Source organism: Nothoprocta perdicaria, unplaced genomic scaffold (genome assembly GCF_003342845.1).
Source record: "Nothoprocta perdicaria isolate Ctin4 unplaced genomic scaffold, notPer1 scaffold_359, whole genome shotgun sequence".
Lineage (NCBI taxonomy): Eukaryota > Metazoa > Chordata > Aves > Tinamiformes > Tinamidae > Nothoprocta > Nothoprocta perdicaria.
In genome coordinates, this window is record NW_020455598.1 from 415614 (window position 1) to 429381 (window position 13768).

A 13768-nucleotide genomic window follows, 5' to 3' on the forward strand; every position below is an offset into this window, starting at 1 on the left:
ACGGGGTGCAGGGCATGGGGAACCTGGGGGGCTATTCGGTGTCCCTAGAGGTGCAAGGATGGGGGGGCTATGGGTTGTGCAGGGAATGCGGGGTTGTGCGGGGGTCCCTGGGGTGCTTGGGGGGGGCACAAGGTGCTGGGGGGCTATGGGGTGTCCCTGAGGGGTGCAGGGCAGGGGGGCTCAGGGGGGCCTTGGAGGTGCTGGTGTGTGGGGGGGTCGAGATCCCCCTGCTGCCCTCCCCCCAGCCCCCCCAGAGCCCCCGGGAAGCTCCGGCCTCTTCTGCCGCCCTCCCGCCCGGGCTGGGGGGGCTGCTCCCGTCTCCCCCCACGGAGCCGGGACCAGCCGCTTTTCCAAGGGCTTTTATTGGCGTTTGGAGATTACAGAGTCTTTATTGCTGCTCTAATACAATCACTCAGACATTAATATTTAAAACATCCTCGCGAAAAGGGGGCGCTTCCCAAGGCCTCGGAGCCCGGCGGCGGGATCGGCCCCACGCGCTCCAGGACACACTTAGCTTCCTTACATGGATTTGCTGGTGTTACCTAAATCTGCCGTTCCTAAATCTTTAAAAATGCGTTACATTAAAAAAATTAATAATAATTACACGTTTAATTTGGAGATGATCACAGAATATGATTCCAGATTGATTAGGAAAAGCCAAGCAAGCCAGAAAGCTTTACAGAAGCGGAACGACATGGGGAAAAGCATGGAAAAGAGACGGGGAAAACGGGATCCCCCCAGTCTCCCCGGGATTGAGCGCAGGGGAGGCGGCAGCCTCCGCTCCAACAGTGCTGGAAGCCCCTTTGGCGGCGTCTCTGGGCCTCCTCCCGGAGGAATTCCCGGATTTTGCTGGATACTGCAGACCTGGTCGCTCCAGCACAAGGAAACAGGGCAACTTGAAGGCTAGAAGTTCTGTGGAATCTTTGCTGAAATTTGGGGATCCGAATAAAATTCACTGGTGAGTGGAGAGTCCCGAGGGTTCGTGGCTGTCGCTCGGCCTCTGGAGGCTGCAGAGGCTTCCAGGAAGAGAGCAGATCAGGAGAAACCTGGAGCCCTTTGGAGTTTCCCGGGAACGGGCAGGACCTCCTGGGCTGAAGGTTCCTCCATCCCCATCCTGGCGCCGTGGGGCTGCCGGGGCCACGGCGGCTCCTCCCGCCCAGCACGGCGCATTCCCAGGCCTTGCTCCGCTCCACACAAACCTTCCCGGCAAACCGAGCTCCTGTGAGACACCGGGAATCGCTCCTGATAACACCATGGCTTCTGGGAACACCGGAGCATCTCAACGAGAGCCTCGCAGAGCCGTCCCGGTTCCCGGCCTCAACACAACTCCCGCTCCGGTGGGAGAAGTGCTGGGTGCCAGGGAACCCCCTGGAACGCACAAGCTCCGGGGCGGATCCAGCTCTGCCCCTCCGCCTGTGCTGCATTCCCGGCGATCCCGCCACCGCGGAGGCCACCGGCACCCGACGGATCCCACCAGCCTCTCCAGCCCCTTGGCCCTCCAAAGAGGGGCCAAAAGGGAAAAACGAAAGAAAAGAAAGAAAAAGGCGGGCGGGCTCCGTGCCCTGCGGCAGCACAGACACCCGTGGCGGAGCCGCGTGGACAGCATCCTAGTTTAATAAATAAATAACCTAACACACTGTCTACTAGGTGAGCAAGTCCAGCTCTACATGAGGAAGCTTGCGCAGTTTCGTCCTGTACAGCAGTTGAGAGAACACTTGGATTCGTGTTCCTTGCAGCTTCTCCCGGCGGCGGCGGCGGGATTTAATACCTGAGGAAGAGACGATGGGATTCGGGTTAACGTCCACGCTGAAAAATGCCCCCTGAAGAAGCCACCGTGAGGAACCCCGCACCGTGGGGCAGCACCGCGGGCGGTACCTGTAGTAGTTGGGCTTGAAGGGCCCGTTCTTGTTGAGCCCCAGGTACTTGGCTTGCTCGTCCGTGAGCTCCGTGAGGTGCGCGTCGAACGTGGGCAGGTGCAGGCTGGCCACGTACTCGTCTGCGGGAGACGGGAGCCCCGCGCGCTCGCTGCGGCCCCCATGGGCTCCCGCCGCCTCCGTCCCGCTCCCAACCCGTCCCGCTTCCGCGGCACCAGGAACCCTCGCTAGGGCTGAATCCCAGCCCCGCTTGGCCCCCTTGGTGGAGAAACGCGAAGGGTTCCCCGTGTTCCTCCCCGCGCGAGGCCGGAGCGGCGCCTCCCCTCGGCCTCCCTGTTGGAAGCGCTCGGCAGGGACGGGAACGCGAGCCCCACGCTCCGGACACGGCGGCATCTCCCACCCTTCCGCCTCGGATAAGGGGAAGGCCACGAGCCCGACGTTACCCATTTTCTTAGGCAGCAGATAGACGTCCTGCTTGTAGCGGCCCTCGGGCGCGTTGTAGAGCTCGATCAGCGCCAGCGCCTGGGGGCAGGGAGGGCGCTGAGCGCGGCCCGCGCGCGCCGCCCGCCGCCCGCCCCGCGCCCGCCTCACCTGCGTCGTGGCCGTGATGGACAGCACGAACGTGGGCACCGTGGAGCAGCTCAGGTTCAGCAGGCGGCCCTGGGGACGCAGAGGGGGCCGTTACCTCCGCCCCAGGACGCTCCACGAGCCGCCGGGATGCGGGAACCCGTTGGCCCCCAAAACGCATCCCCTCCGGAGAGCAGCACGGCCAGTGGGTGTCCCTGCTCCCTTTGGAGTGGGTGTCCTGTTCCCACAGGATTCAACTGGTGCAGGAAAAGCTTACAGGGAACACAGCAGCCACCTGCCTCCTCCAAAGGCACCACACGAGTTTGGCACCGGGCAGGTTTCCGAGGCTGCAGCCCAAGGAAAACCACGTGCGTTTGAATCCCGTGGCATCAGCTACTGGCGTGAGCCAGGAACACCATTTAGAAGCAAAAACCCGACGGAACATGCTATGTGGGACGCGGCTAGGGATGGATAACGGGAAACACGGGGGCTTTTCTGCATTCCAGCAGTGCAGCAGCCAAAAGGAGGTGAAAAGAATCCCTCTGAGTGGGGGCTGTGGAGGTGGGCGCCCGGAGGGGCACCCTGGCCCCACGGGCACCACTGGCCGGGTGGCCGCGCGGCGCGCTCACCTCGGCCAGCAGCACGATCCTCTTGCCGTCGGGCCAGATGACGTGGTCCACCTGCGAGCGGACCCGCTCCCAGGTGAGCTCGGGCGTCCGCAGGCTCGCCTGCAAGAGCGGAGCGGAGCTCAGCCCCGGCGAGCGGCCGGCACGCACGGAGCCCGCGGGGGAGCAGGGGGAAGGAGGCCGCCCGGGCCCCCGCTGGCGCTGGGCTGGGCTTAGCCCTTCCTTTGGGCCTGGTCACCAAGGGCACCTCTATGAGCTGCGCCCTCGGGACTACGAGGATCATCAGGGGCCTGGAACGTCTGCCCTGTGAGGAAAGGCTGGGAGAGCTGGGCCTGTTCAGCCTGAGGAAGAGGAGGCTGAGCGGGGATCTGAGCAGTGTCTATGGACATCTCAAGGGAGGCAGTGAGGAGGATGGGGCAGCCTCTTTGCAGTGGAGGCCAGTCGCAGGACTAGAGGAAATAGCCACAAACTGAAGCTCCAAAATTCCCCAGGAACTGAAGGAAAATGTCTGGACAGGGAGGGTGCCCGAGTCCTGGAAAGGGCTGCCCAGGGAGGCTCCTGCTCTGCAGATCTGCCAGCGCGCCGGGATGCGCCCGGGTGCCCCGTGCTCTGGGTGTCCCTGCTGGAGCAGGGGCTGCCCTGGGGGGGCCCTGGGGGTCCCTTCCAGCCTCAGCCACCCTGGGATTCTGGGATTCTACGACTACTTCCATGGTTGCAGTGCTGGCCACGGCGCTGGTGCAGCCCTTGGACTGGAGGCCAGGCCGAGGAGCTGGATGCACAAGGACTCGGCAGCTGAACGGGACCCTGCAGCGGCGGCTCCCCCAGCACGGCGGGTGACGGCAGGGCACCCGCGAGCCCCGTCACCCGCAGCGGCGTCCCCGCGTCCCCGGCGCCGCTCACCACGTCGATCTCCGTGTTGGAATGTCCCATGTTGCACACGATGCAGCTGTTCTTCATGCGGTCCAGGTGCTCCCGCGTCACCACGTTCTTGTTGCCTGCAGCAGAGCACACGCCTTGGCCGGGGGTACGTGTGGGGGTCCCGCAGCGCCCCCCGTTCACTGTGCTGGGCACCCAGCGCCTGAAGCGCTGCAGGAAGCGCTGGGAGGCTCCCCAGGCTCCGTCCTCGTCGCTGCTCCCCTCGGGAAGGGACCGACCCCCCAGGCGCCCGCCCACCTGTGCAGGTGATGACGATGTCCACTTGTCTGATGACTTCGTTCAGTTTCACCAGTCGGAAGCCGTCCATGCTAAGAGGGAAAAACAGGCAACGGGGCTCGAGAAGCTGCAAAAACACAGAAACCAGCCCAGAAAACTGCCCGGCTGACTCTCGGGTGCAACTTCAGCCTCCAGCGCCAGGGCTGGGCGGTGCAGCCTGCAAGGGACGGGCATCCCCGGACACTCCGGAACCCCCCAGGACTGGGGTCCCTTGGGGGAAAATGACACTCGAGAGGTGACCCAGGGACACTTCACTTTATCCATCCAGGCCTCTGGATCAGCGTAGCTCCATTTCCAGCCAGGAGAGCCGTTAAAGCTCCTCCTGCTCCAGAGCACGTCGAGCTCACGCAGACACTCTCCCGCTGCGGATTCCTTTCTGATACGGATTCCAGCGACATCGAAAGACACCCCAGACCCCAGGGCCACCGTCAGCTTCGCTGTCCCCTGTTCTGTCCTCTCCACAACCCCGGGACGGGCTGAGCACTCAGCCCCTCTGCACCGGCTTCAACGAGCCGGGCGAGCGCAGCGCATGTGAGAACAAGGCTGCAGCTTCTGGGGCTTCCTCAACATCCTCCTGGGAACCTGTCTCTGCGCTTCCCCCAGCCTGGGAAATTACACTTATATATATAAAAAAAAGATATATTTTTTTTCTGCTGCATTTCTAGGCTGGCCCATTCACGGTCTGTCTCCGTGCAAGCTCCTGAGGAGAGGGGCTGTGTGTGCAGCAGCAAATGGGCGGCTGCTGCATAAGAGCAAAGCAAGAGACTTGATTCAGCTGCTGCTGCTGCTCCCTTCGCGCTGCCGGGGCTCCTGCAGGACCCCGCAGGCTGCACTAATTAGACAGGGCTTAATTAAGCCCCAGTGAAGCAGGGCTTGCCGGAGGCTCCTGGTGGTGCCGGGCTTACCAGGCCTGCAGGGCACAGATGGGGTCGATCTCGGTGACGTAGACGATGGAGCCCATGGCCTTGAGCGCCGCGCAGCAGCCCTTGCCCACCTGCGGGCGGAGAGGAGGAGGAGGAGCGGGTGAGAGGCCGGAGCGGGCGCCCTGGCTGCCTCGGGAAGCAGGATGCGCCCCATCCCTCCGGGTTTTAAGGCAGCTCCGTCCTGCTCCATGGCGGATACAGCCCCCTGAAGCTGCAAGGGGCTTTGGGCTTCACGGGATCCTGTTGTCCTCCTGTCACCAGGAGCCACCGATGGTGAGAGATGATGAAGAAAGCCACGGAGTCGCTTACAGGCTCTGCTCTCCCTAGGCAGCTTAACTCTAATCTCCCGGGTTAGGCGGGATGTGCGTGGTTAAACGCAACCCTGTTTAACGCCTAGGGAACCCGAGCAGGAAAATCTTCCCCTGCGGCAGGTTTGGAGGCGGCTGCAGAGGCGGAGACGGGACACGAGGACGGGGGGCGCCGGGGGGAGGCCGGGCAAAGGGGGCTCCGCTTTCCCACCCAGCTCCCACCGGGAAGGCTGCGGGAAGGGCTTCCCACGGGATGAAAAGGGGGCCCTTACCTCTCCGTAGCCACAAACCACCACTTGCTTTCCTCCGAACATCATGTCTGTCGTCCTTTTAAGGCTAAGGGAAAAAGAGAAAACACATAATTGAGGTGACGGATCCCAGCTGGATGGGTCCTGTAGTTAGAGCAGCGGCAACGTCTGGGGCAGAGGGGACTCTGGGGACACAGCATGGGGGTTTCTGCAAGGCCCGTGTTGCTGGATTAGCTCCCGTGAAGCTCCCCCCATCCCGGCACCTCCCGTGTTGGACAAGGAGCAGTCGGAGCCTCTGCCCGGCCGCACTGAGGACATCAGCACGAAGCCAACGCGCCCCTTCCAGCACCGCCACGCGTCCCATCGACCCGCACTGGCACTCAGGAACCATCACAATCCTCTCAAAAATCCTTTCAAAATTAACATTACCTTTCTAAACTCAAAAAAAGTCCGTATATATAAATAAATATATAAATAAATATAAAAATAACTACAGCAGGAGCTGGTAGTTGATGGCCAGCATCCCAGCGCCCGGTACAAACGCTCTCCCTTCCGCTCCGTTTCCTCCTGGTTTCTCCGTCAGGGTGCCCTACATTGCAGCCTATTTTTAGCAGGCCAGTAAATAGGTTAGCAGCGCCGGGAAGGTGAATTCCCTCACACTTCCATGCAGACCCTGCAGATCGGCTTGCACTCTTGCTCAGGTTTTCTTCGGCCCCGTTTTGGAGGCCCGAGCCCAATTAACTCAAATCCATCACAACTGGAGACCGCACGATGGGAAATCTTGCACCCGGAGCGCGCTGCTCCGCGTTGCCACCCTGCAAACTGCATATATTTGGAGATAGGTGAACGTTTTGAATGGATTTTCCTGGTTTGAGTGGGCAGGAAGTCCAGGAGTCCCTGGCTGCTGACGCTGGTGCATTCTGATTTAATGGAGAAAACATCCCGGCGTGCAGAAGAGGCAGCTACGGTCCCCGTGGACTTGACTAGGAGTCCAAAATTCAGCGTTTTAGGGCAACATCCAACCGAAATGCGGAAAAGAAACCACCCGCGGTGGGTCAGCCTGGGGAAGCCCATTAGGTGGTTCAGTAACTCATAGGATGCTTAGACACATCGTCACGATCTTCTTGCTGGGACAGGCAAGTACCACAAACGGCCAAGGAGAGCACTACCAGCAAGAGCACTTGGAAGCGAGGATGCTCAGGGAATATCCCAGCAGGATCCATTGGAAATCACTGCAGCAGCCCTTGCAGCGAGCAGGGAAGCGCGCCTCAGGCTGCAAGGAGCCCTGATGCTACCGGAATACCAGGAATACTGGAGCACAGCGGGAACCAGGAGCGTTGCACAGGAGGAGACTCCGCATTCCTGCTGCTCCAGGAACCAAGAGCCGCGGGCACGAGGCTCGTTCAAACCTGGAGCCATGTGAGGCTACCAAGAAAACCTCTCCTCTGATGCCAGCAGTTCTCTCCAGGGCTGCTTGGTCCCCTCCGTGGTCCCTGGACATGGAGCTGCTCATCTGCAGCCAGGACGCGGCCGTGGTCGGGAAAACCTCTGTCCTGGATTTGGGGATTACCTGGGAGCAGCTGCCGAACGGGACGGGGGACAGTCCGTCCACGAGAACAAGCCTCATCCCACGTGGCTTTGGGAAAAGGGGAGAAGAGGCTGGGAGGAGGGGCTGGAAATCCTGAATAACCCCATTCCACAGAAAGAAAAATTAAAAAAAAAAAAAAAAAAAGAGGAGAAGAATGGGAAAAAAAAGACCCGCAGATACACCCAAACGGGCAACGCTGCTCTCAAACGCTGGAAACACCCAGTGAGCCTCCTTTGAGGGCACTGAAAGCCTTTCCAAAAACGCCTTGCAGCCCCACGGCTAATGAAATACTTGACGTTGTGTCCTCCAGACACTGGGCAAAGCAGAAGATCGGCCTTCTGCAAGAGGAGGAAGAGGCACAAAATTGATGCCCCTTCACCCATGGAGCCCCCGCTGACCGCAGGGCACCCGAAGCTGCACGGCTCGTGGCTCCCAACGCCTCAAGGGACGTCAGGTCACCTGTCCTCTGAGAGCTCCAGGCCACAGTGCTTCCAACAAGGCCCCTCAGAGCCTGAGCGCCTTTGTGGGATCGTAACGACCACAGGGCAACCTTTGACTTCCTCTGAAACACCAGCTCTGCAGCAAGGAATCATCTAAAACACGAGGCTGGACAGACCCGACGCGTCCAGCTGGGCAAAGAGCGGAACCCCAAGGTTCCTCCTTGCCCGGCCCCGATTCCAGCAGCAGCTCCAGCTCCGGGGCAGCGGCTACGCACCCGTCCAGGATGGATTCTCGGCAGCAGTAGAGGTTGTCGAACTTCTGCTTGGTGACCGAGTCGTTGACATTCATGGCTGGCACGCACAGCTTCCCGGCCTTGGACAGCTGGTACAGCCTATTACCAACAAGGGGGGAAATGGATAAAGGATCCACAATCAAACAGATTTCCTACGCTCTCCCGACCCGTGCGCTCAAGCTCCTTGTTTGGCTGGAACACGCAGTACGAAAATAGATAACATCCAAAGATAACATCCGAATAGGAGCGGCACGATGTCCTCGTTCCAGAAGGACAAACAGCATCTTTTCTTCCCCAGATATTTTTATCTGTTTCCCTGCCCTCCTGGAGGAATTGTGTCACTATTAGGTTGGCACGAGGCTCTGCACAGAACAGCAGGGATTGCGATGTTCCCTGGACCCCGCGTGCTTCCTAACAGTGATATCGTGACCGTCTCCAACATCCCCTGCAAGGCTGCGGTCCCCAGTCCTGCGTCAGACAACGTAAGAGCTCCTCTAATTCCCTAAGCTCCGATGCCCTGGGAGACAACCAGAAGCAGCCACGGAGTGGGGACACCCGCAGCCCGCGCATCCCGACTCATCCTGCTCCAAGTGGACCCGGCTCCTCCGCCCCGTGCAGCAGCCCAAACACAAAGACTCCCTCTGAACTACCTGGAGAACAAGGGAGTCCTAATTGTTCTCCGGTTATTCCTGTTCTTCCCCTCCTTTGCTTTGCAGGGCCCCACGTCTCACTGCGGTGGCACTGGGGACAAAGGCTGCTTTGCATTTTCTGTTTTAAGTTCCCACTTGGCTGAACTCGCCTATTTATCTTGCTCGTATTCTGCCTTCTCCCGGGCCTCGGGCTGAGGAAGGTGCTCCGGGTGTCCCTGTGGGAGCAGGGCTTGGACACGACGATCTCTAGAGGCCCCTTCCAACCTCAGCCACCCCCAGGCTCTCCCCAGTGTCGCTTTGTCGCCGGGGACCCTCTCTCCCCACCTTCGCCTGGGACACTATTGCCACATTCACTGCCCGTTCCTGCACTCCTTCCCGCTGCTGCCTCCTTCACCTGCCCCTCATGGACGTCCCAGCGACCCAGCGACGTCCCCATGCAAGCACAGAGGGGCCGGCGCTGCCTGCAGCCTCAGGCCCTGCTCCTGAGCCCAGCTTTGCTCTTGCCCAGCTCTCCTGCCCAAATCCCCCCTGTGGGAGCTGTGCTCTTTCTTCATCCCTAAAATGAGGTAAGTATTGGTCCTAATTCATCCATGGGAAGACAAGACATCCTGCGCTGTCTCCACCTGCACAGGGATCAGCAGCTGAGTGGGGATGAAGAATTAAGGTTTCCCTGCTCCTCCTCTCAAATTCAGAGCCCTAGGTGCTTTCACAGTACAAGAAATTTAAAATAAAGTATGATTTGAAGGTAATATTGAAAAGACAAGCCCCTGCTGAAGGAACACTGTGGATCAGGCACCAGGAGGTGCAACATTCCACCAATATTCCCCCAAATGTGTGCTGTTTTCTAGCAGTTTTTCTGCGGGCGCCGCGTGGATGCAGCCTGTGCCCCTGGCCCTGTTACCTGTGGACACCAGTCACACTCTCCTCCACTATCCCCTTGATCTTCTTAAACATGTTGGGGTATTTCTTGTAGATCCAGTGGGTGAGATCTCCCCCGTCGTCCAAGATCTGCAATAAAGAGAAGCAGAGAGTCACTGCCTGGAGGACACAGGGACACAGCAGACCCCACAAGAACAGGCGATAAATCACTCTAAACGAAGCCCGTATTTTGGTGGCACCACCATGTCCTGACTACTTAGGCGAGACACTTGGATTAGTCAGTAAGTGCTGCTTTGGGGAGCTGTCGTGTAGGCTGTGCTGGACAACAGCAGCGTTTTTAATGAGTTTCCAATGGAAGAAGATGGGTGATGGGGAAGGAGGGTGCAGAGACACTAAAGCCAACTATAATGTAAATGCACAAGAAAAGCTGCGTATTAAAAACACTGGACGCCTATCAGGGCCTGGCTTTGGTCACAGCCCATTTAGTCCGGCTCTGAACCGCAGACTCCGAGGGACAGACTCCTTTTCATCAGGTCCTAGGTCTCCCGAGCCGCCCGCTTGCTCCTGCTGCCGCGGTTCAGGCAGCAGAGGAACCCGGACACTCGCTGCTTCGACGGCACCATCCAAGATGAACAAGCAAAGACTCGGCAACGGGGACTTGTAAAGGATGGTCAGGCATTTTGGTGATGTCTCCCATAAATTTAAGTCCAGCCTTACTGCTTTTCCTCTGCCTAGTGACTACTAAACCTCCAAAAACGAGGGAAAATCTCCTGGCAAGGGGGAGCCAGCCGAGTTTCTGAGGACAGCAAGGAAAAACAGCGAGGGGGGTTTGCTCAGGTCCCACGTCCCCAGGGGACAGGGCCATGGCACGTCCACGTCCCCGAGGCTCTGCGCTCCGGCCACGGATGCTCTTGGCAAAGACGTGGCCATTGGCTGCCGGGATGTCTTCGCTTTGCTAATCCATGATGAACGGGGCACTCAATCCCCTTTCCGAAATGCAGAGGAGCCTGGATTTTGGGCGGCTCCCAGGCTTTTTTAATGACAAGCTTTTTTATGACAGGCTTTCTTCATGGCCAGGACAGAAGCTGGTGGCCCCAGGCACCGTTTCCCGCTCTCCTGGCGCAGCTCTGAGCCCCCGCTGCCCCTGCAGGGCTCCCTGCCAGGCCTGGCTGATCCCACAAGCTGCTTACGATTAGCTGGGATCAGCTCGGCACGTGCTTCCAACTCGCTGCATGGGCCTAAGCAAGGTGGTCGGAGCTGGGGACCAAGGCAGCAAGTCCCCGGCGGCCTAAGCGTGGCCTTAGGTGGGTTCGTGCTGCTTCGGAAACACCCTCAGCTCTGCAGACCTGGCTGCTTTGTGGAAGGACCTCTGGGTTGTGCCCGTGTCCTCTGAAGGTCCGTGTTCTCCACAGGAGATCCAGTGTTTTGGGGGGAGACCTGCTGTAATTCGTGCTCGGCTCTTCCCAGGACTTGCTCCACATGTTGGACACCAGGATTTTCAAGGCTGTTCTCCACATTGGAAGAAGTTTCCTCTCCTGTGATGACACTGGAGGATCACGAGACATCCCTATGTGACACCTCTTGTGGATGACAACGTCAGGAGCCCCGGCACTGCCCGCCAGGACATGGGGTGCTGGGGTGCAGTGAAGCGACGGTCAACAGGACACTGGGTTTATTCCAAACCTGGATATTAAACCAGTGTCTTCTGGCCTCTGCAATCTCCAGTCTCTTCATTTTTGTCTCTAAAACACAGACTTTCCGTTCAAACTCACGTGGATGTAACTTTGAGAAGCGCTAGATCAAGCCCATTTTTTGGTCCTCAAAAAAATGCTCAGAAACAAGCCTGAAAATACACTGATTGCTACTGAAAATACACTGATTGATCTAGACGTGTCCCAGAACCCAGACAGAGCCGGGGAAAACAAACGGGTTAGATTCTGATATCTGAGGAATTTATTTCTTCAATTCCTGACACCTTTCATAAGAAATTATTTCCAAAAAAAGAAAGGGGAAAAAAAAGACTACCTTGTCCTGATGCAGATTTGTAGAGAGGGGGTGGATTTTCTGACATCCACAACTCTTTTGAAAGGTGACAGGTAAGAAGTGAATGGGGGTAGATAGGAAGGGACAAAAACTCCAGTTCCGATGAGTCAACACTTGCAAGCGATGCACTTGCACGCCCATCATTGATTGCTTTTGGTCTAATTTAGAGCACAAGCTTCCAGGGCTCAAAGCCTGCCGGGGAGCAGGATGAAAAGAGCACTTTTTTTCTGCTGCAAATGATGGCACTTACCTGCTTGGAGGTTCCTGCTTTCCCTAGAACCAGGGGCAGAACAAACCAGTGAGGCCAAGGGCTGCACTGCCCTTTGCTCTGCACCAGCAGCAAAGAACTGACTCGAGGGCAGGAATCGGCTCGGTTCCCATTCTGCTTCTGAGGTCAAACCTAGGCAGGCAACTCAAACCGACCTGACCAAAGCCGGGATTTTACACTGACTTGGGCTAAAACTGATGCAACCTCTTCCTAGAGGGTGCTCGCTTTGGGTGGTTGCTTTGAACTGTCTGATTGAGTGGATAAGAGGCTTAATCTAAACGGAAGCAGGCTGACAGCAACCTAATTGCTCCCCATGCTTTGTACTAACGTGGCCACACTTGCCTAGAAAATACTGAAAAAAAGGTTCCAGAGGAGGCCAGAGGCATCTCAGCATTGCACAAGTCAGGAGCTCAGCTTCTCTCCGACTCTGCAGCACCGAGAGAAGGGAATGTCCCACAGGGTGCAGACCACTGGATCATGAAGCATGTCCACGTGCCAGCACCAGCGCGTCAACGCTGGTGGCCTTAGTTCCCAATCCAAGCAGTAAATGCAGGAATTCCTGCAGAAAAAGTGCTCAAATTGGGAAGACTGGCTCCAAGCCCTCATGTGGCCCCTTCCCAGGAGGAGCCTCACCATGTTGGGCTGCCAGCCCTCGACGTTGACGCAGCGGTCGATGCACCACCAGAAGTCGTCCTCGGACTCTCCCTTCCACGCAAAGACCGGGAACCCTGGAAGCCAGCGAGAAGGATGAGCACCAGGCAGCTTGGGGTGGAGACCCGGAGCAGGCGCAAAATAAGGGAGAAGCACCAGTTTTTAGTCATTAATGACTGCTAGAGGTAGCAAAGGATTTTTCTCATTTAAAGGACTACAACTTTCTACTTCATTTCTACCTCTCTCCCAAGGAAATGCTCTAGCTGCAGGACAAGAGGTCACTGGGATAACACGGTCTGGATGTTGGTAACATTTATTTGTGAAAGAAAGTTAGATTGCAGCAAAGAAGCCACAAATTCATTGCAGCAGATTCTGCCTCCTGACCTGCTATTGCTCAGGCATATTCCAGCAAGCAGGAGAGCTTCAGCAAGCAGGACAGGCAAACTATAACAGTTTGATAACAAAAAGATAACAGACAATTCAGTGACTTCAGCTTGCTCTGGGTCTCCCAGGTTCAAAGTAAAACCCTCGGCCTTTCCCAGATAAAAGAGGATTTGAACTAAGGCAGCCGGACTCCCAGGTGGGCAGCAACACCAACATCTTTCCCTCGTGTATCCAAAAAATCTTCTCTCTCTCATCCTCTTCAGCCAATTAATAGGATTCAAATTTAAGAATTCACTATCTCCATAGAAATAAAACCAAATTTTACCTTATTTTCTCTCTTTATTTTTATATTCACATAGCTCCAACAGCTAACAATGCACATCCCCGTCATCTGTGCTATGCATATTTATACTCCAGAGAAAAATAATTCTGACCAATATTTTTAAATCAACGGAAGACATCGATTCTGTGTTGTTCAGGCCTTTTTGCTGCTTCGTAAGTAAACCAAGAGAAAGTTAAGCTGTACCTCTAGATCAAGCTCCATTTCTTGTTAAGATTGTTTTGGTCCAAAGTTTGTTTTATCTTTTCCTTCCCCAGACCTACAATATTCCACTCCCTCAAACAATTCAGGAATCAGTTCAGTAACTGTAGGAAACAGGAGGGTGTATACAACTCTGGTGGTATTTCTGGTGAAATATTGCAAGCTGGGGTGTGCAATTCAGCCCAAAGTTTACCGGGATGCACATTTATGCACTCAAAAATGGAGAGGAACGCATTTCAGCACCCTACAGATCTATTCTAAACGAAAAAATAA

At 57.0% G+C, this 13768-nt stretch overlaps 1 protein-coding gene across 1 annotated transcript in view; it reads right to left on the reverse strand.

Annotated features, from left to right (window-relative positions):
- Positions 1 to 555: 555 nt before the first annotated feature.
- Positions 556 to 13768, reverse strand: part of AHCYL2 (adenosylhomocysteinase like 2) — a 66074-nt gene continuing 52861 nt past the window's right edge. Inside the window, exons 6-17 of the mRNA XM_026044313.1 lie at positions 12553 to 12647; positions 9631 to 9737; positions 8062 to 8178; positions 5783 to 5846; positions 5185 to 5273; positions 4241 to 4311; positions 3968 to 4062; positions 3071 to 3169; positions 2466 to 2534; positions 2318 to 2396; positions 1876 to 1996; positions 556 to 1768 (exon numbers count right to left, since the gene is read on the reverse strand). Of these exons, the coding sequence (XP_025900098.1) occupies positions 1762 to 1768; positions 1876 to 1996; positions 2318 to 2396; positions 2466 to 2534; positions 3071 to 3169; positions 3968 to 4062; positions 4241 to 4311; positions 5185 to 5273; positions 5783 to 5846; positions 8062 to 8178; positions 9631 to 9737; positions 12553 to 12647 (1013 nt within the window). The 3' untranslated portion in view covers positions 556 to 1761. The remainder of the gene's footprint in view (positions 1769 to 1875; positions 1997 to 2317; positions 2397 to 2465; positions 2535 to 3070; positions 3170 to 3967; positions 4063 to 4240; positions 4312 to 5184; positions 5274 to 5782; positions 5847 to 8061; positions 8179 to 9630; positions 9738 to 12552; positions 12648 to 13768) is intronic.